Below are 20,780 nucleotides of genomic sequence, written 5' to 3' on the forward strand. Positions count from 1 at the left end.
CAGACTCCTGGTTAACTCTCTCCTCATGCTCTAATCTAACTGTCTACTTCCTCAGGGCTCTAGATGGCATCAACACAGACTACTAGTTAACTCTCTCCTCATGCTCTAGTCTGGCCTCTGTTCCTCAGGGCTCTAACACAGACTCCTGGTTAACTCTCTCCTCATGCTCTAATCTAACTGTCTACTTCCTCAGGGCTCTAGATGGCATCAACACAGACTACTAGTTAACTCTCTCCTCATGCTCTAGTCTGGCCTCTGTTCCTCAGGGCTCTAGACAACACAGACTACTAGTTAACTCTCTCCTCATGCTGTAGTCTGCCCCTCTCTTCTTTAACTCTCTCTCATGCTCTAATCTAACTGTCTACTTCCTCAGGGCTCTAGATGGCATCAACACAGACTACTAGTTAACTCTCTCCTCATGCTGTAGTCTGGCCTCTGTTCCTCAGGGCTCTAGATGGCTTCAACACAGACTACTAGTTAACTCTCTCCTCATGCTCTAATCTAACTGTCTACTGTTTTTCACGTCTCTAGATGGCATCAACACAGACTCCAGTGTTTCCCAGAACCAGTCCTTGTAACCCTCTGCTATTTCACATATTAGACATTGTCCAACACTGAGTCCCTCGACTCAACAAATCAAGGACTTGCAGATTGTTTGACTAGTTTAATCAAGTGTGTGCAAATGTTGGAATAGATCAAATGTATGAAAGGGCTGAGGGTCACGAAGACCGCTATCTGGAAACACTGGACTACTGGTTAGAGGACTGTATATCAGACTGTATCCTAGTTAACACTCTGTTTAATACTCTATCCTTCCTCTCCAGGGCCCTGGACATCCCCATTACTGACTACTCGTTTGAAGACTGTCAACTGGCCATGGCTGAGGGTCAACTCAGACTCCCTGTTGACACCTGCCTGTTGGAGTTCGCCAAGCTGGTCCGGAGACTGGGGTGAGTTGAGGTCAATTCAGGCTTCTATTCAGGAATGACCATAGGGGGAGTTGGAGGGGTGGGGGGGATGACCATAGGGGAGTTGGAGGGGTGGGGGGGGGGGATGACCATAGGGGGAGTTGGAGGGGTGGGGGGTGGGGGATGACCATAGGGGGAGTTGGAGGGGTGGGGGTGGGGGATGACCATAGGGGGGAGTTGGAGGGGTGGGGGGGGGGGGATGACCATAGGGGGAGTTGGAGGGTGGGGGGGTGGGGGGGATGACCATAGGGGGAGTTGGAGGGGTGGGGGTGGGGGGATGACCATAGGGGGAGTTGGAGGGGTGGGGGGTGGGGGGGATGACCATAGGGGGAGTTGGAGGGGTGGGGGGGGGGGGATGACCATAGGGGGAGTTGGAGGGGTGGGGGGGGGGGGATGACCATAGGGGGAGTTGGAGGGGTGGGGGGTGGGGGGGATGACCATAGGGGGAGTTGGAGGGGTGGGGGGGGATGACCATAGGGGGAGTTGGAGGGGTGGGGGTGGGGGGGATGACCATAGGGGGAGTTGGAGGGGTGGGGGTGGGGGATGACCATAGGGGGGAGTTGGAGGGGTGGGGGTGGGGGGATGACCATAAGGGAGTTGGAGGGGTGGGGGGTTGGGGGGATGACCATAGGGGGAGTTGGAGGGGTGGGGGTGGGGGGATGACCATAGGGGAGTTGGAGGGGGTGGGGGGGTGGGGGGGGTGACCATAGGGGAGTTGGAGGGGTGGGGGTGAGGGGGATTACCATAGGGGGAGTTGGAGGGGTGGGGGGGGGGGGGATGACCATAGGGGAGTTGGAGGGGTGGGGGGTGGGGGGATGACCATAGGGGGTGTTGTGGGGGTGGGGGGGATGACCATAGGGGGAGTTGGAGGGGTGGGGGGTGGGGGGATGACCATAGGGGGAGTTGGAGGGGTGGGGGTGAATGACCATAGGGGAGTTGGAGGGGTGGGGGGAATGACCATAGGGGGAGTTGGAGGGGTGGGGGGTGGGGGATGACCATAGGGGGAGTTGGAGGGGTGGGGGGGAATGACCATAGGGGGAGTTGGAGGGGTGGGGGGGATGACCATAGGGGGAGTTGGAGGGGTGGGGGGGGGGGGGTGACCATAGGGGGAGTTGTGGGGGTGGGGGGAATGACCATAGGGGGAGTTGGAGGGGTGGGGGGGAATGACCATAGGGGGAGTTGTGGGAGTGGGGGGGTGGGGGGGATGACCATAGGGGGAGTTGGAGGGGTGGGGGTGGGGGGATGACCATAGGGGGAGTTGGAGGGGAGGGGGGGGTGACCATAGGGGGAGTAGGAGGGGGGGGGGGGGCTGACTAGTGGTGGCTATTCAAATCAAATCAAATTTTATTTGTCACATGCTCCGAATACAACAGGTGTAGACCTTACCGTGAAATGCTGACTCACAATGCAGTTCAAGAAATAGAGTTAAGAAAATATTTACTAAATAAACTAAAGTTTAACAAATAAAAGTAACACTAGAAAATGACATAACAATCAGCAGTCTGATGGTTTGATGGTAGAAACTATTGGCCAGACTGACAGTTTTTCCCATGATGCTCCTGAGTGATTCAAAAGGGGAGAACAGGCCGTGGCTACGGGGCCCCTGATCTTCTTGGCCTCTAGTTCAGACCCAGGGCCGTGAGCTTTGTAATGACTTCAGATGACTAGCTATCTGGCAAAGTAAGGAGTCTGCTGAAAACTAGACTAGAAATACTACTAACTCACTGTCATAGTGATGGTTCTATAATACAACATATTCATCCTACTAACTCACTGTCATAGTGATGGTTCTATATTACAATACAACATATTCATCCTACTAACTCACTGTCATAGTGATGGTTCTATAATACAACATATTCATCCTACTAACTCACTGTCATAGTGATGGTTCTATATTACAACATATTCATCCTACTAACTCACTGTCATAGTGATGGTTCTATATTACAACATATTCATCCTACTAACTCACTGTCATAGTGATGGTTCTATATTACAACATATTCATCCTACTAACTCACTGTCATAGTGATGGTTCTATATTACAACATATTCATCCTACTAACTCACTGTCATAGTGATGGTTCTATATTACAACATATTCATCCTACTAACTCACTGTCATAGTGATGGTTCTATATTACAAAACATATTCATCCTACTAACTCACTGTCATAGTGATGGTTCTATATTACAACATATTCATCCTACTAACTCACTGTCATAGTGATGGTTCTATATTACAACATATTCATCCTACTAACTCACTGTCATAGTGATGGTTCTATATTACAACATATTCATCCTACTAACTCACTGTCATAGTGATGGTTCTATATTACAACCATATTCATCCTACTAACTCACTGTCATAGTGATGGTTCTATATTACAATCACATATTCATCCTACTAACTCACTGTCATAGTGATGGTTCTATATTACAACATATTCATCCTACTAACTCACTGTCATAGTGATGGTTCTATAATACAACATATTCATCCTACTAACTCACTGTCATAGTGATGGTTCTATATTACAACATATTCATCCTACTAACTCACTGTCATTGTGATGGTTCTATATTACAACATATTCATCCTACTAACTCACTGGCATAGTGATGGTTCTATATTACAATACAACATATTCATCCTACTAACTCACTGTCATAGTGATGGTTCTATATTACAACCATATTCATCCTACTAACTCACTGTCATAGTGATGGTTCTATATTACAACATATTCATCCTACTAACTCACTGTCATAGTGATGGTTCTATATTACAACATATTCATCCTACTAACTCACTGTCATAGTGATGGTTCTATATTACAACATATTCATCCTACTAACTCACTGTCATAGTGATGGTTCTATATTACAATCACATATTCATCCTACTAACTCACTGTCATAGTGATGGTTCTATATTACAACATATTCATCCTACTAACTCACTGTCATAGTGATGGTTCTATATTACAACAACTATTCATCCTACTAACTCACTGTCATAGTGATGGTTCTATATTACAACATATTCATCCTACTAACTCACTGTCATAGTGATGGTTCTATATTACAACATATTCATCCTACTAACTCACTGTCATAGTGATGGTTCTATATTACAACATATTCATCCTACTAACTCACTGTCATAGTGATGGTTCTATATTACAATCAACATATTCATCCTACTAACTCACTGTCATAGTGATGGTTCTATATTACAACATATTCATCCTACTAACTCACTGTCATAGTGATGGTTCTATATTACAACATATTCATCCTACTAACTCACTGTCATAGTGATGGTTCTATATTACAACATATTCATCCTACTAACTCACTGTCATAGTGATGGTTCTATATTATACAACATATTCATCCTACTAACTCACTGTCATAGTGATGGTTCTATATTACAACAACATATTCATCCTACTAACTCACTGTCATAGTGATGGTTCTATATTACATACAACATATTCATCCTACTAACTCACTGTCATAGTGATGGTTCTATATTACAATACAACATATTCATCCTACTAACTCACTGTCATAGTGATGGTTCTATATTACAACATATTCATCCTACTAACTCACTGTCATAGTGATGGTTCTATATTACAACATATTCATCCTACTAACTCACTGTCATAGTGATGGTTCTATATTACAATACAACATATTCATCCTACTAACTCACTGTCATAGTGATGGTTCTATATTACAAACAACATATTCATCCTACTAACTCACTGTCATAGTGATGGTTCTATATTACAACATATTCATCCTACTAACTCACTGTCATAGTGATGGTTCTATATTACAATACAACATATTCATCCTACTAACTCACTGTCATAGTGATGGTTCTATATTACAACAACATATTCATCCTACTAACTCACTGTCATAGTGATGGTTCTATATTACAACATATTCATCCTACTAACTCACTGTCATAGTGATGGTTCTATATTACACAACATATTCATCCTACTAACTCACTGTCATAGTGATGGTTCTATATTACAATACACATATTCATCCTACTAACTCACTGTCATAGTGATGGTTCTATATTACAACATATTCATCCTACTAACTCACTGTCATAGTGATGGTTCTATATTACAACCATATTCATCCTACTAACTCACTGTCATAGTGATGGTTCTATATTACAAACAACATATTCATCCTACTAACTCACTGTCATAGTGATGGTTCTATATTACAACACAACATATTCATCCTACTAACTCACTGTCATAGTGATGGTTCTATATTACAACATATTCATCCTACTAACTCACTGTCATAGTGATGGTTCTATATTACAATCACATATTCATCCTACTAACTCACTGTCATAGTGATGGTTCTATATTACAACATATTCATCCTACTAACTCACTGTCATAGTGATGGTTCTCTATTACAACATATTCATCCTACTAACTCACTGTCATAGTGATGGTTCTATAATACAATACAACATATTCATCCTACTAACTCACTGTCATAGTGATGGTTCTATATTACAACACAACATATTCATCCTACTAACTCACTGTCATAGTGATGGTTCTATATTACAACAACATATTCATCCTACTAACTCACTGTCATAGTGATGGTTCTATATTACAACATATTCATCCTACTAACTCACTGTCATAGTGATGGTTCTATATTACAACATATTCATCCTACTAACTCACTGTCATAGTGATGGTTCTATATTACAACACAACATATTCATCCTACTAACTCACTGTCATAGTGATGGTTCTATATTACAACATATTCATCCTACTAACTCACTGTCATAGTGATGGTTCTATATTACAACATATTCATCCTACTAACTCACTGTCATAGTGATGGTTCTATATTACAACATATTCATCCTACTAACTCACTGGCATAGTGATGGTTCTATATTACAACAACTATTCATCCTACTAACTCACTGTCATAGTGATGGTTCTATATTACAACACATATTCATCCTACTAACTCACTGTCATAGTGATGGTTCTATATACATACAACATATTCATCCTACTAACTCACTGTCATAGTGATGGTTCTATATTACAATACAACATATTCATCCTACTAACTCACTGTCATAGTGATGGTTCTATATTACAACACAATATTCATCCTACTAACTCACTGTCATAGTGATGGTTCTATATTACAAACATATTCATCCTACTAACTCACTGTCATAGTGATGGTTCTATATTACAATCACATATTCATCCTACTAACTCACTGTCATAGTGATGGTTCTATATTACAACATATTCATCCTACTAACTCACTGTCATAGTGATGGTTCTATATTACAATCAACTATTCATCCTACTAACTCACTGTCATAGTGATGGTTCTATATTACAATACAACATATTCATCCTACTAACTCACTGTCATAGTGATGGTTCTATATTACAACATATTCATCCTACTAACTCACTGTCATAGTGATGGTTCTATATTACAATCAACATATTCATCCTACTAACTCACTGTCATAGTGATGGTTCTATATTACAACATATTCATCCTACTAACTCACTGTCATAGTGATGGTTCTATATTACAACCATATTCATCCTACTAACTCACTGTCATAGTGATGGTTCTATATTACAATCAACTATTCATCCTACTAACTCACTGTCATAGTGATGGTTCTATAATACAATCAACATATTCATCCTACTAACTCACTGTCATAGTGATGGTTCTATATTACAAACAACATATTCATCCTACTAACTCACTGTCATAGTGATGGTTCTATATTACAACCATATTCATCCTACTAACTCACTGTCATAGTGATGGTTCTATATTACAACATATTCATCCTACTAACTCACTGTCATAGTGATGGTTCTATATTACAATACATATTCATCCTACTAACTCACTGTCATAGTGATGGTTCTATATACAATACAACATATTCATCCTACTAACTCACTGTCATAGTGATGGTTCTATATTACAATACAACATATTCATCCTACTAACTCACTGTCATAGTGATGGTTCTATATTACAACCATATTCATCCTACTAACTCACTGTCATAGTGATGGTTCTATATTACAATACAACATATTCATCCTACTAACTCACTGTCATAGTGATGGTTCTATATTACAACACATATTCATCCTACTAACTCACTGTCATAGTGATGGTTCTATATTACAACATATTCATCCTACTAACTCACTGTCATAGTGATGGTTCTATATACATACAACATATTCATCCTACTAACTCACTGTCATAGTGATGGTTCTATATTACAACACTATTCATCCTACTAACTCACTGTCATAGTGATGGTTCTATATTACAACATATTCATCCTACTAACTCACTGTCATAGTGATGGTTCTATAATACAATACAACATATTCATCCTACTAACTCACTGTCATAGTGATGGTTCTATATTACAACATATTCATCCTACTAACTCACTGTCATAGTGATGGTTCTATATTACAACATATTCATCCTACTAACTCACTGTCATAGTGATGGTTCTATATTACAACATATTCATCCTACTAACTCACTGTCATAGTGATGGTTCTATATTACAACATATTCATCCTACTAACTCACTGTCATAGTGATGGTTCTATATATACAACATATTCATCCTACTAACTCACTGTCATAGTGATGGTTCTATATTACAATACAACATATTCATCCTACTAACTCACTGTCATAGTGATGGTTCTATATTACAATACAACATATTCATCCTACTAACTCACTGTCATAGTGATGGTTCTATATTACAATACAACATATTCATCCTACTAACTCACTGTCATAGTGATGGTTCTATATTACAATACAACATATTCATCCTACTAACTCACTGTCATAGTGATGGTTCTATATTACAACAACTATTCATCCTACTAACTCACTGTCATAGTGATGGTTCTATATTACAACATATTCATCCTACTAACTCACTGTCATAGTGATGGTTCTATATTAACAACATATTCATCCTACTAACTCACTGTCATAGTGATGGTTCTATATATACAACATATTCATCCTACTAACTCACTGTCATAGTGATGGTTCTATATTACAATACAACATATTCATCCTACTAACTCACTGTCATAGTGATGGTTCTATATTACAATACAACATATTCATCCTACTAACTCACTGTCATAGTGATGGTTCTATATTACAATCACATATTCATCCTACTAACTCACTGTCATAGTGATGGTTCTATATTACAACATATTCATCCTACTAACTCACTGTCATAGTGATGGTTCTATATTACAATACAACATATTCATCCTACTAACTCACTGTCATAGTGATGGTTCTATATTACAACATATTCATCCTACTAACTCACTGTCATAGTGATGGTTCTATACAATACAACATATTCATCCTACTAACTCACTGTCATAGTGATGGTTCTATATTACAATACAATATTCATCCTACTAACTCACTGTCATAGTGATGGTTCTATATTACAATCACCATATTCATCCTACTAACTCACTGTCATAGTGATGGTTCTATATTACTACAACATATTCATCCTACTAACTCACTGTCATAGTGATGGTTCTATAATACAACATATTCATCCTACTAACTCACTGTCATAGTGATGGTTCTATATTACAAACATATTCATCCTACTAACTCACTGTCATAGTGATGGTTCTATATTACAAACATATTCATCCTACTAACTCACTGTCATAGTGATGGTTCTATATATACAACATATTCATCCTACTAACTCACTGTCATAGTGATGGTTCTATATTACAACATATTCATCCTACTAACTCACTGTCATAGTGATGGTTCTATATTACAACATATTCATCCTACTAACTCACTGTCATAGTGATGGTTCTATATTACAATACAACATATTCATCCTACTAACTCACTGTCATAGTGATGGTTCTATATTACAATACAACATATTCATCCTACTAACTCACTGTCATAGTGATGGTTCTATATTACAACATATTCATCCTACTAACTCACTGTCATAGTGATGGTTCTATATTACAATACAACATATTCATCCTACTAACTCACTGTCATAGTGATGGTTCTATATTACAATACAACATATTCATCCAACTAACTCACTGTCATAGTGATGGTTCTATATTACAATACAACATATTCATCCTACTAACTCACTGGCATAGTGATGGTTCTATATTACAACATATTCATCCTACTAACTCACTGTCATAGTGATGGTTCTATATTACAATACAACATATTCATCCTACTAACTCACTGTCATAGTGATGGTTCTATAATACAACATATTCATCCTACTAACTCACTGTCATAGTGATGGTTCTATATTACAACATATTCATCCTACTAACTCACTGTCATAGTGATGGTTCTATATTACAACATATTCATCCTACTAACTCACTGTCATAGTGATGGTTCTATAATACAACATATTCATCCTACTAACTCACTGTCATAGTGATGGTTCTATATTACAATACAACATATTCATCCTACTAACTCACTGTCATAGTGATGGTTCTATATTACAATACAACATATTCATCCTACTAACTCACTGTCATAGTGATGGTTCTATATTACAATACAACATATTCATCCTACTAACTCACTGTCATAGTGATGGTTCTATATTACAATACAACATATTCATCCTACTAACTCACTGTCATAGTGATGGTTCTATATTACAATACATATTCATCCTACTAACTCACTGTCATAGTGATGGTTCTATATTACAACATATTCATCCTACTAACTCACTGTCATAGTGATGGTTCTATAATACAACATATTCATCCTACTAACTCACTGTCATAGTGATGGTTCTATATTACAACATATTCATCCTACTAACTCACTGTCATAGTGATGGTTCTATATTACAATACAACATATTCATCCTACTAACTCACTGCCATAATGATGGTTCTATAATACAACATATTCATCCTACTAACTCACTGTCATAGTGATGGTTCTATAATACAACATATTCATCCTACTAACTCACTGTCATTGTGATGGTTCTATATTACAACATATTCATCCTACTAACTCACTGTCATAGTGATGGTTCTATATTACAACATATTCATCCTACTAACTCACTGGCATAGTGATGGTTCTATATTACAACATATTCATCCTACTAACTCACTGGCATAGTGATGGTTCTATATTACAACATATTCATCCTACTAACTCACTGTCATTGTGATGGTTCTATATTACAACATATTCATCCTACTAACTCACTGTCATAGTGATGGTTCTATATTACAATACACATATTCATCCTACTAACTCACTGGCATAGTGATGGTTCTATATTACAACATATTCATCCTACTAACTCACTGGCATAGTGATGGTTCTATATTACAACATATTCATCCTACTAACTCACTGTCATAGTGATGGTTCTATAATACAACATATTCATCCTACTAACTCACTGTCATAGTGATGGTTCTATAATACAATACAACATATTCATCCTACTAACTCACTGTCATAGTGATGGTTCTATAATACAACATATTCATCCTACTAACTCACTGTCATAGTGATGGTTATATAATACAACATATTCATCCTACTAACTCACTGTCATAGTGATGGTTCTATATTACAATACAACATATTCATCCTACTAACTCACTGTCATAGTGATGGTTCTATATTACAATACAACATATTCATCCTACTAACTCACTGTCATAGTGATGGTTCTATATTACAATACAACATATTCATCCTACTAACTCACTGTCATAGTGATGGTTCTATATTACAACATATTCATCCTACTAACTCACTGTCATAGTGATGGTTCTATAATACAACATATTCATCCTACTAACTCACTGTCATAGTGATGGTTCTATATTACAACATATTCATCCTACTAACTCACTGTCATAGTGATGGTTCTATATTACAACATATTCATCCTACTAACTCACTGTCATAGTGATGGTTCTATATTACAACATATTCATCCTACTAACTCACTGTCATAGTGATGGTTCTATATTACAATACAACATATTCATCCTACTAACTCACTGTCATAGTGATGGTTCTATATTACAATACAACATATTCATCCTACTAACTCACTGTCATAGTGATGGTTCTATATTACAACATATTCATCCTACTAACTCACTGTCATAGTGATGGTTCTATATTACAATACAACATATTCATCCTACTAACTCACTGTCATAGTGATGGTTCTATATTACAATACAACATATTCATCCTACTAACTCACTGTCATAGTGATGGTTCTATATTACAACATATTCATCCTACTAACTCACTGTCATAGTGATGGTTCTATATTACAATACAACATATTCATCCTACTAACTCACTGTCATAGTGATGGTTCTATATTACAATACAACATATTCATCCTACTAACTCACTGTCATAGTGATGGTTCTATAATACAATACAACATATTCATCCTACTAACTCACTGTCATAGTGATGGTTCTCTATTACAACATATTCGTCCTACTAACTCACTGTCATAGTGATGGTTCTATATTACAACATATTCATCCTACTAACTCACTGTCATAGTGATGGTTCTATATTACATCATATTCGTCCTAGGATGTGTAAAAAGCCTCAATGTGTTGGTGTCAATGTGCTTGTTGTGTGTCTGTGTGTATTTGAATTGGGTAGGATTTGTGTGTTTTTTTGTCTTGTGTTAGTGTGTTGTGTTGCTGCTTTATTTTGTGCTTACATGATGGTGTGAATATGCAGTGTTTGTGGTTGATTGTGTTTGTGGTAATTGCGCCGGTTGAAGCTGGTTTAGCGTGAATTGGTTTGTCTTAAATGTGCAGCAGGTTCTGTATTAATGTGTTGATGTTTTCCTGGTCAAGTCAAAGTCCTAGAATGTAGAGACTCTGTATTAATTTTACCTGGTCAGGTTGAACCCCAGAATGTAGAGACTGTATTAATGTGTTGATGTTACCTGGTCAGGTTGAACCCCAGAATGTGGAGACTGTATTAATGTGTTGATGTTACCTGGTCAGGTTGAACCCCAGAATGTAGAGACTGTATTAATGTTACCTAGTCAGGTTGAACCCCAGAATGTGGAGACTGTATTAATGTGTTGATGTTACCTGGTCAGGTTGAACCCCAGAATGTAGAGACTGTATTAATGTGTTGATGTTACCTGGTCAGGTTGAACCCCAGAATGTAGAGACTGTATTAATGTTACCTGGTCAGGTTGAACCCCAGAATGTGGAGACTGTATTAATGTGTTGATGTTACCTGGTCAGGTTGAACCCCAGAATGTGGAGACTGTATTAATGTGTTGATGTTACCTGGTCAGGTTGAACCCCAGAATGTAGAGACTGTATTAATGTTACCTGGTCAGGTTGAAGCCCAGAATGTGGAGACTGTATTAATGTGTTGATGTTACCTGGTCAGGTTGAACCCCAGAATGTGGAGACTGTATTAATGTGTTGATGTTACCTGGTCAGGTTGAAGCCCAGAATGTGGAGACTGTATTAATGTGTTGATGTTACCTGGTCAGGTTGAACCCCAGAATGTAGAGACTGTATTAATGTGTTGACGTCACCTGGTCAGGTTGAACCCCAGAATGTAGAGACTGTATTAATGTGTTGATGTTACCTGGTCAGGTTGAACCCCAGAATGTGGAGACTGTATTCATGTTTGATGTTACCTGGTCAGGTTGAACCCCAGAATGTAGAGACTGTATTAATGTTACCTGGTCAGGTTGAAGCCCAGAATGTGGAGACTGTATTAATGTGTTGATGTTACCTGGTCAGGTTGAACCCCAGAATGTGGAGACTGTATTAATGTGTTGATGTTACCTGGTCAGGTTGAACCCCAGAATGTGGAGACTGTATTAATGTGTTGATGTTACCTGGTCAGGTTGAACCCCAGAATGTAGAGACTGTATTAATGTGTTGACGTTACCTGGTCAGGTTGAACCCCAGAATGTAGAGACTGTATTAATGTGTTGATGTTACCTGGTCAGGTTGAACCCCAGAATGTGGAGACTGTATTCATGTGTTGATGTTACCTGGTCAGGTTGAACCCCAGAATGTAGAGACTGTATTAATGTTACCTGGTCAGGTTGAAGCCCAGAATGTGGAGACTGTATTAATGTGTTGATGTTACCTGGTCAGGTTGAACCCCAGAATGTGGAGACTGTATTAATGTGTTGATGTTACCTGGTCAGGTTGAACCCCAGAATGTGGAGACTGTATTAATGTGTTGATGTTACCTGGTCAGGTTGAACCCCAGAATGTGGAGACTGTATTAATGTGTTTGTTACCTGGTCAGGTTGAACCCCAGAATGTGGAGACTGTATTAATGTGTTGATGTTACCTGGTCAGGTTGAACCCCAGAATGTGGAGACTGTATTAATGTGTTGATGTTACCTAGTCAGGTTGAACCCCAGAATGTGGAGACTGTATTAATGTGTTGATGTTACCTGGTCAGGTTGAACCCCAGAATGTGGAGACTGTATTAATGTGTTGATGTTACCTGGTCAGGTTGAAGCCCCAGAACGTAGAGAAGGTACTGCAGGAGTTTGGTAACAGAGCCAGGAAGATGGAGGGAGAGAAGCTGGGTCTGGAAGACTTTGCCCACTACCTTGATGTCCCTGTGTCAGACATGCTCAGAGACATCTTCTCCCTCTTCAACGAGGTAAGGAAACACTGAATATAATATCATCCCATTAGGACATTTGAAGGCCTAAATTACAAGTATCTCAACTTCCTGTTTTCCCTATATTGTGTATTTTAATATTGAAATACAGATTTCGATATTAGATTTCGATATTAGACATAGATTTCAATATTATATACTAGATTTAGATATAGGCATTAGATTTAGACATTCGATTTAGACATTAGATTTAGGCATTAGATTTAGACATTAGATTTAGACATTAGATTTAAACATTAGATTTAGACATTAGATTTAGACATTAGATTTAGACATTAGATTTAGATATTAGATTTAGATATTAGATTTAGATATTAGATTTAGATATTAGATTTAGATATTAGATATAGATATTAGATATAGACATTAGATTTAGACATTAGATTTAGACATTAGATTTAGACATTAGATTTAGATATTAGATTTAGACATTAGATATTAGATTTAGACATTAGATTTAGATTTAGACATTAGATTTAGACATTAGATTTAGATATTAGATTTAGACATTAGATTTAGATATTAGATTTAAATATAAGATATTAGATTTAGATATTAGATTTAGTCATTAGATTTAAATGTAAGATTAAATTTAGACATTAGATTTAGATATTAGATTTAGACATTAGATTTAGATATTAGATTTAGATATTAGATTTAGACATTAGACATTAGATTTAAATGTAAGATTAAATTTAGACATTAGATTTAGACATTAGACATGTGCTTTAGACATTAGTTTTAGACATTAGATTTAGACATTAGATTTAGATATTAGATTTAAATGTAATATTAAATGTAGACTTTAGATTTAGACATTAGATTTAAATGTAAGAAATTAGATTTAGACATTAGATTTAGATGTTAGATTTAAATGTAAGATTCTAGATTTAGACATTAGATTTAGATATTAGATTTAAATGTAAGATTCTAGATTTAGACATTAGATTTAGATATTAGATTTAAATGTAAGATTTAGACATTAGATTTAGACATTAGATTTAGACATTAGACTTTAGACATTAGATTTAGACATTAGATTTAGACATTAGATTTAGACATTAGATTTAGACATGTGCTTTGCCAGATTCCTTCTAACCGGTAACTCTTCACTCTGTTCTTCTCTCTTCTCCTCCAGCAGGAAGACAACATGATAGACATCAGAGAATATGTCATCGCCTTATCGGTGGTATGCAGACCTGCTAAAACACTGGAGACCATGAAACTGGCCTTCAAGGTACGTTCTGCTCCAGCTCTGGTTTCACGCTCTTGTCAAGGTGTCTTTCAGAGGGCCTACGACCACTGATATTTCAGCCATTTTCCATCTGAGAGGATGTACTAATGACCTACGGTGTGAGTTGTAGAGTGTGTGTAGATATGAACAGATGGTCTGTGCGCCAGCCGGCTCAGTGGCTGTGAGTGAGATATGAAGGGCTCAGGGTCATCTAATGTGTGTTGGTTATTATTTGCATATATCCCAGATGTTTGAGGCGGAGGAGGACGGTGCGATCACAGTGGCTGAGTTGGCCTGCATCCTAAAGACGGAGTTAGGAGTAGCTGACCTCAACGTCTCGCGTCTCTTCGCTGCTATCGACACAGAGGACACAGGGAAACTCACCTTCGGTAAGAAACGACATGTCTTAGCTTGTACTGGGCCATCCTTCTGTTTAGCTGTTGTGGTGGCTAATTTCTGCATTACCAAATGAGGAGAGTTACAAACTTCACACACCAGTCAGAGTTATACTTAAACTACATCTTTAATAATTAAGAGCTTTGCAAAAGCACTTTGACTTTTAATGATGCGCTATCTCTAATGCAACCATTGAAAAGTGATTACACAAAAGTACAAAGATCTTTTATAGCCAAGATACACCCCTCTCAACGTACATGACGAACCACAGATCTTAGAGACAGTTCACAAAGGGACTTTATATTTCAGAAAGGAGTATCCCTTAGCCAGATAACATTCGCTATAAATGATCGTTCAGTTTGGTCTCTAAGACGAGGTTCTAAACTCGTTCCTGGTACTTCATAGTACAAAAACACCAACTCATCCAATGGCATATATCAATTGTCAACTCTAGATACTCCCATCTCAAGTAAACCCCCTCTTGACCCCACTCCTGGACAAGCTCACTGAGGGGAGTGACTTGCGCACAGACATTGTGGAGACAAATAATTGGTTCCACATTAATCACGCCATCCCTTCACATGGTTTAAGAATAGTTAAAGACACATTCACATATGTAGACAATGTTCCATTCTGTCCTCTTCCCTTTCTGATATTCTGCATAGCACCAGAGACATGTAAAAGACAAGCCTGACCTCTCCCCTCTCTGGGCCCCAAGTGACTGAGCCCCAGCTAAGGGAAAAGTGCAACTGCCAACATTCATTATCCAAAGGGATACATTCTAATGACAAGTATCTCACATAAGCATATTATGCAAATAAAACATCTTAATTATCTATGTTACCCAACTAATTCTGATTCATCCGCCACACTGTTCTTGGGAGTATACGCCTGGGATGATTTTAGAACGCAACAAAGAATATGTCAAAGTTATGTTGTGTCTGTAATCTCTAGTTCATTTGTAAATATTAGGAGTGTGCCCATCTTTGTAAACATGTACTTGTTTCCAAGTGTGTTAATGGTAGGTTACTGTATTTAACTTGCTTGGAATAACCTTACCTTTGTGTCTGGCGCCCTCCTGTGGTGGTAACAGACAAGTTCAGGAGCTTTGCAGAGCAGCACCCAAACTTCAGTGAGGACTACCTGTCCACAGACAATACAGGCCGTAACGGCTGTCCTCACCAGCCCAGCGCCACGCCCAACGCCAAGCCTCAGACCAATGGCTTCTGCCCTGACTTCAGCCCGCGAGTCAACCACCACGACACAACGCCGGACGGCTCAGTGAAGAAACACAACTGAGTCTGATCGCCACCTCAGGATCCACCTCTCCTGGTGAGAGAGTGGTGGTGGTGGGGGTTGTTAATGGGCTATATGTATGGTCAGTCAGATACACACACACACACACACACACACACACACACACACACACATGAGAAATGTAACCCTTATTAACCGTATTCATAATGTTTATACAGTTCATTTGATCTTGGTGATCTGACGTTGTTGTTTTAGCTGAGTTTTTCTGTATTTGTTCTGAGGAAGGAACATGCATTTCAATGCCAAAAAGATGGCTAATGACGATCGAGGAGAAATGAAGCGTGAAACACTTGAAGGGCAACACTTATTACGTTTCCTCCATGTTGGGGTTTGGGAGTGGTCGAGAGAAAACACCCCAGCCAGGGAAGGGACAACACCCCAGCCAGGGAAGGGACAACACCCCAGCCAGGGAAGGGACAACACCCCAGCCAGTGAAGGGACAACACCCCAGCCAGTGAAGGGACAACACCCCAGCCAGTGAAGGGACAACACCCCAGCCAGTGAAGGGACAACACCCCAGCCAGTGAAGGGACAACACCCCAGCCAGTGAAGGGACAACACCCCAGCCAGTGAAGGGACAACACCCCAGCCAGTGAAGGGACAACACCCCAGCCAGTGAAGGGACAACACCCCAGCCAGTGAAGGGACAACACCCCAGCCAGTGAAGGGACAACACCCCAGCCAGTGAAGGGACAACACCCCAGCCAGTGAAGGGACAACACCCCAGCCAGTGAAGGGACAACACCCCAGCCAGTGAAGGGACAACACCCCAGCCAGTGAAGGGACAACACCCCAGCCAGTGAAGGGACAACACCCCAGCCAGGGAAGGGACAACACCCCAGCCAGTGAAGGGACAACACCCCAGCCAGTGAAGGGACAACACCCCAGCCAGTGAAGGGAACTATAGTTTTGAGTGAATTCAGTGTTTCTATTTGTTTTATCTTCTTCTATCTAATAGAAGTGGCCATTTTAAATGGAAGGTTTGAGTCTGCATGGTGCTTTACTGTCAGTGAGCAGTATTGAGGGAGTGTGACTGAATAGAACAGCCTTGAAGCACCAGTGACATTGTCTTCGGCCACTTTGGCTTTGATTGAACTTTTGAGGTGCAATATGGCTGATGTAAGATGTAGGATCTTAATTTGAGACAGTTTGCTACAGCAGGAAAATAATCCTGTAGCAACAGGAAATGTGAATTATTATATGGATTATAATTAATGGTAATTGTTGGGAAGGTTAATACATCAATATATAAAATAAGGGAAAATAAAGTCTAACATTTCTAAGTGGAAATTACAAACTTCAAAAGCCATTTTAAACCTAAAATACACTATAATTTTAAATGCAGGAAAGTTCTCCTGAAACAGGGTGATCAAAGGAAGATCCTACACCTGTAAAATGGGTCAGATTTAAGGTGTGATATGGCTGATATCAGAGGGGTCAGATTTAAGGTGTGATATGGCTGATATCAGAGGAGTCAGATTTAAGGTGTGATATGGCTGATATCAGAGGAGTCAGATTTAAGGTGTGATATGGCTGATATCAGAGGGGTCAGATTTGACCAGAGACCCCTAAGGGCCCTATGTAGGGAACAGGGTGTCATTAGACACTGACCCATGGTTCCTCTCTCCTCCCTGGCCATTAGAGACTGACCCATGGTTCCTCTCTCCTCCCTGGCCATTAGAGACTGACCCATGGTTCCTCTCTCCTCCCTGGCCATTAGAGACTGACCCATGGTTCCTCTCTCCTCCCTGGCCATTAGAGACTGACCCATGGTTCCTCTCTCCTCCCTGGCCATTAGAGACTGACCCATGGTTCCTCTCTCCTCCCTGGCCATTAGAGACTGACCCATGGTTCCTCTCTCCTCCCTGGCCATTAGAGACTGACCCATGGTTCCTCTCTCCACCCTGGCCATTAGAGACTGACCCATGGTTCCTCTCTCCTCCCTGGCCATTAGAGACTAACCCATGGTTCCTCTCTCCACCCTGGCCATTAGAGACTGACCCATGGTTCCTCTCTCCTCCCTGGCCATTAGGATACCATGGTTCCTCTCTCCTCCCTGGCCATTAGAGACTAACCCATGGTTCCTCTCTCCTCCCTGGCCATTAGAGACTGACCCATGGTTCCTCTCTGGACACATCTGTTTTCATCTTCACACGACCCTCACAGCTCTATTTCTCCAGTGAGATATACAGAGCTATTTTTCAATGTCAAAATGTACTAATATACTGTTACAGACCAAAAACGTTGGGAGTTAGTGTGCTGTTAACTGGTGGTAGTAGTGCCCAGAATAGAACCAGAGGTGGTTAAGACTTTAAGGGAAAACAGAATAGAACCAGCAGTGGTTAAGGCTTTAAGGGAAAACAGAATAGAACCAGCAGTGGTTAAGGCTTTAAGGGAAAACAGAATAGAACCAGCAGTGGTTAAGGCTTTAAGGGAAAACAGAATAGAACCAGCAGTGGTTAAGGCTTTAAGGGAAAACAGAATAGAACCAGCAGTGGTTAAGGCTTTAAGGGAAAACAGAATAGAACCAGCAGTGGTTAAGGCTTTAAGGGAAAACAGAATAGAACCAGCAGTGGTTAAGGCTTTAAGGGAAAACAGAATAGAACCAGCAGTGGTTAAGGCTTTAAGGGAAAACAGAATAGAACCAGCAGTGGTTAAGACTTTAAGGGAAAACAGAATAGAACCAGCAGTGGTTAAGGCTTTAAGGGAAAACAGAATAGATCCAGTGGTTAAGGCTTTAAACCAGAGGTTATATCATCTTTTTGCTGAATGTGTACCTTTTATGGTGCATTTCCTCAACAATGCATTTAGTTTTTAGCATACAGTGGCCAAAAGTTGTATTTTCTCCAGAGAAACCTCCTCATGCCTTCCATTGTAATAGAGCATGTTGATAGGTTATTATGTTAGCCCACTCTAACCCATACACGCTCCCATTTCAACCTGGTAACGTTGTGATGAGGTTATTATGTTAGCCCACTCTAACCCATACACACTCCCATTTCAACCTGGCAACGTTGTGATGAGGTTATTATGTTAGCCCACTCTAACCCATACACACTCCTATTTCAACCTGGTAACGTTGTGATGAGGCTAAGCGTACTACTACTACTTGGGGGCTGGATAGATTAAATATGACTTTCAGCATCACTGCTGTTAATTATTTCTCCTTATTTTATCTCATGTACTGCGCCTTCGGAAAGTATTCACACCCCTTGACTTTTTCCACATTTTGTTAAGTTACAGCCTTATTCTAAAATTGATAAAATTGTTTTTTTCCCCTCATCAATCTACACACAATACCCCCCATAATGACAAAGCAAAAACAGGTTTTTAGAAATGTTTGCAAATTTATATAATTTTTTTAAACTGAAATATCACATTTACATAAGTATTCAGACCCTTTACTCAGTACTTTGTTGAAGCACCTTTGGCAGCGATTACAGACTCAAGTCTTCTTGGGTGTGACGCTACAAGCTTGGCACACCTGTATTTGGGGAGTTTCTCCCATTCTTCTCTGCAGATCCTCTCAAGCTCTGTCAGGTTGGATGGGGAGCATCGCTGCACAGCTATTTTCATGTCTCTCCAGAGATGTTTGATCGGGTTCAAGTCCGGGCTCTGGCTGGCCGACTCAAGGACATTCAGAGACTTGTCTCGAAGCCACTCCTGCGTTGTCTTGGGGTCGTTGTCCTGTTGGAAGATGAACCGTCACCCCAGTCTGAGGTCCTCAGCGCTCTGGAGCAGGTTTTCATCAAGGATCTCTCTGTACTTTGCTCCATTCATCTTCCCCTCAATCCCGACTAGTCTCCCAGTCCCTGCCGCTGAAAAACATCCTCACAGCATGATGCTGCCACCACCATGCTTCACCGTAGGGATGGTGCCAGGTTTATTCCAGACGTGATAATAGTACGGAGAAGAAATGTATGAAATGTATGCACTCGCTACTGTAAGTCGCTGTAAGGGTTGTCGTACGGAGTAGACCAAGGTGCAGCGGG

General features: G+C 39.7%; 1 protein-coding gene across 2 annotated transcripts in view; it reads left to right on the forward strand.

Moving 5' to 3' along the window:
- LOC106597556 (lysophosphatidylcholine acyltransferase 1) overlaps positions 1–20,780 on the forward strand; it is a 113,852-nt gene that overhangs the window by 90,919 nt on the left and 2,153 nt on the right. The window contains exons 10-14 of one of the 2 annotated variants that reach the window (XM_045696601.1): positions 825–950; positions 13,667–13,820; positions 14,980–15,078; positions 15,323–15,464; positions 16,565–18,335. In XM_045696601.1, coding sequence (XP_045552557.1) covers positions 825–950; positions 13,667–13,820; positions 14,980–15,078; positions 15,323–15,464; positions 16,565–16,770 — 727 coding nt within the window. In that variant the 3' untranslated portion in view covers positions 16,771–18,335. Of the gene's footprint in view, positions 1–824; positions 951–13,666; positions 13,821–14,979; positions 15,079–15,322; positions 15,465–16,564; positions 18,815–20,780 lie in introns of those variants that run through there. The other variant, XM_045696600.1, reaches the window with a different exon arrangement.

The sequence above is a fragment of the Salmo salar genome, chromosome ssa02 (assembly GCF_905237065.1).
Source record: "Salmo salar chromosome ssa02, Ssal_v3.1, whole genome shotgun sequence".
In the NCBI taxonomy this organism is placed as follows: domain Eukaryota; kingdom Metazoa; phylum Chordata; class Actinopteri; order Salmoniformes; family Salmonidae; genus Salmo; species Salmo salar.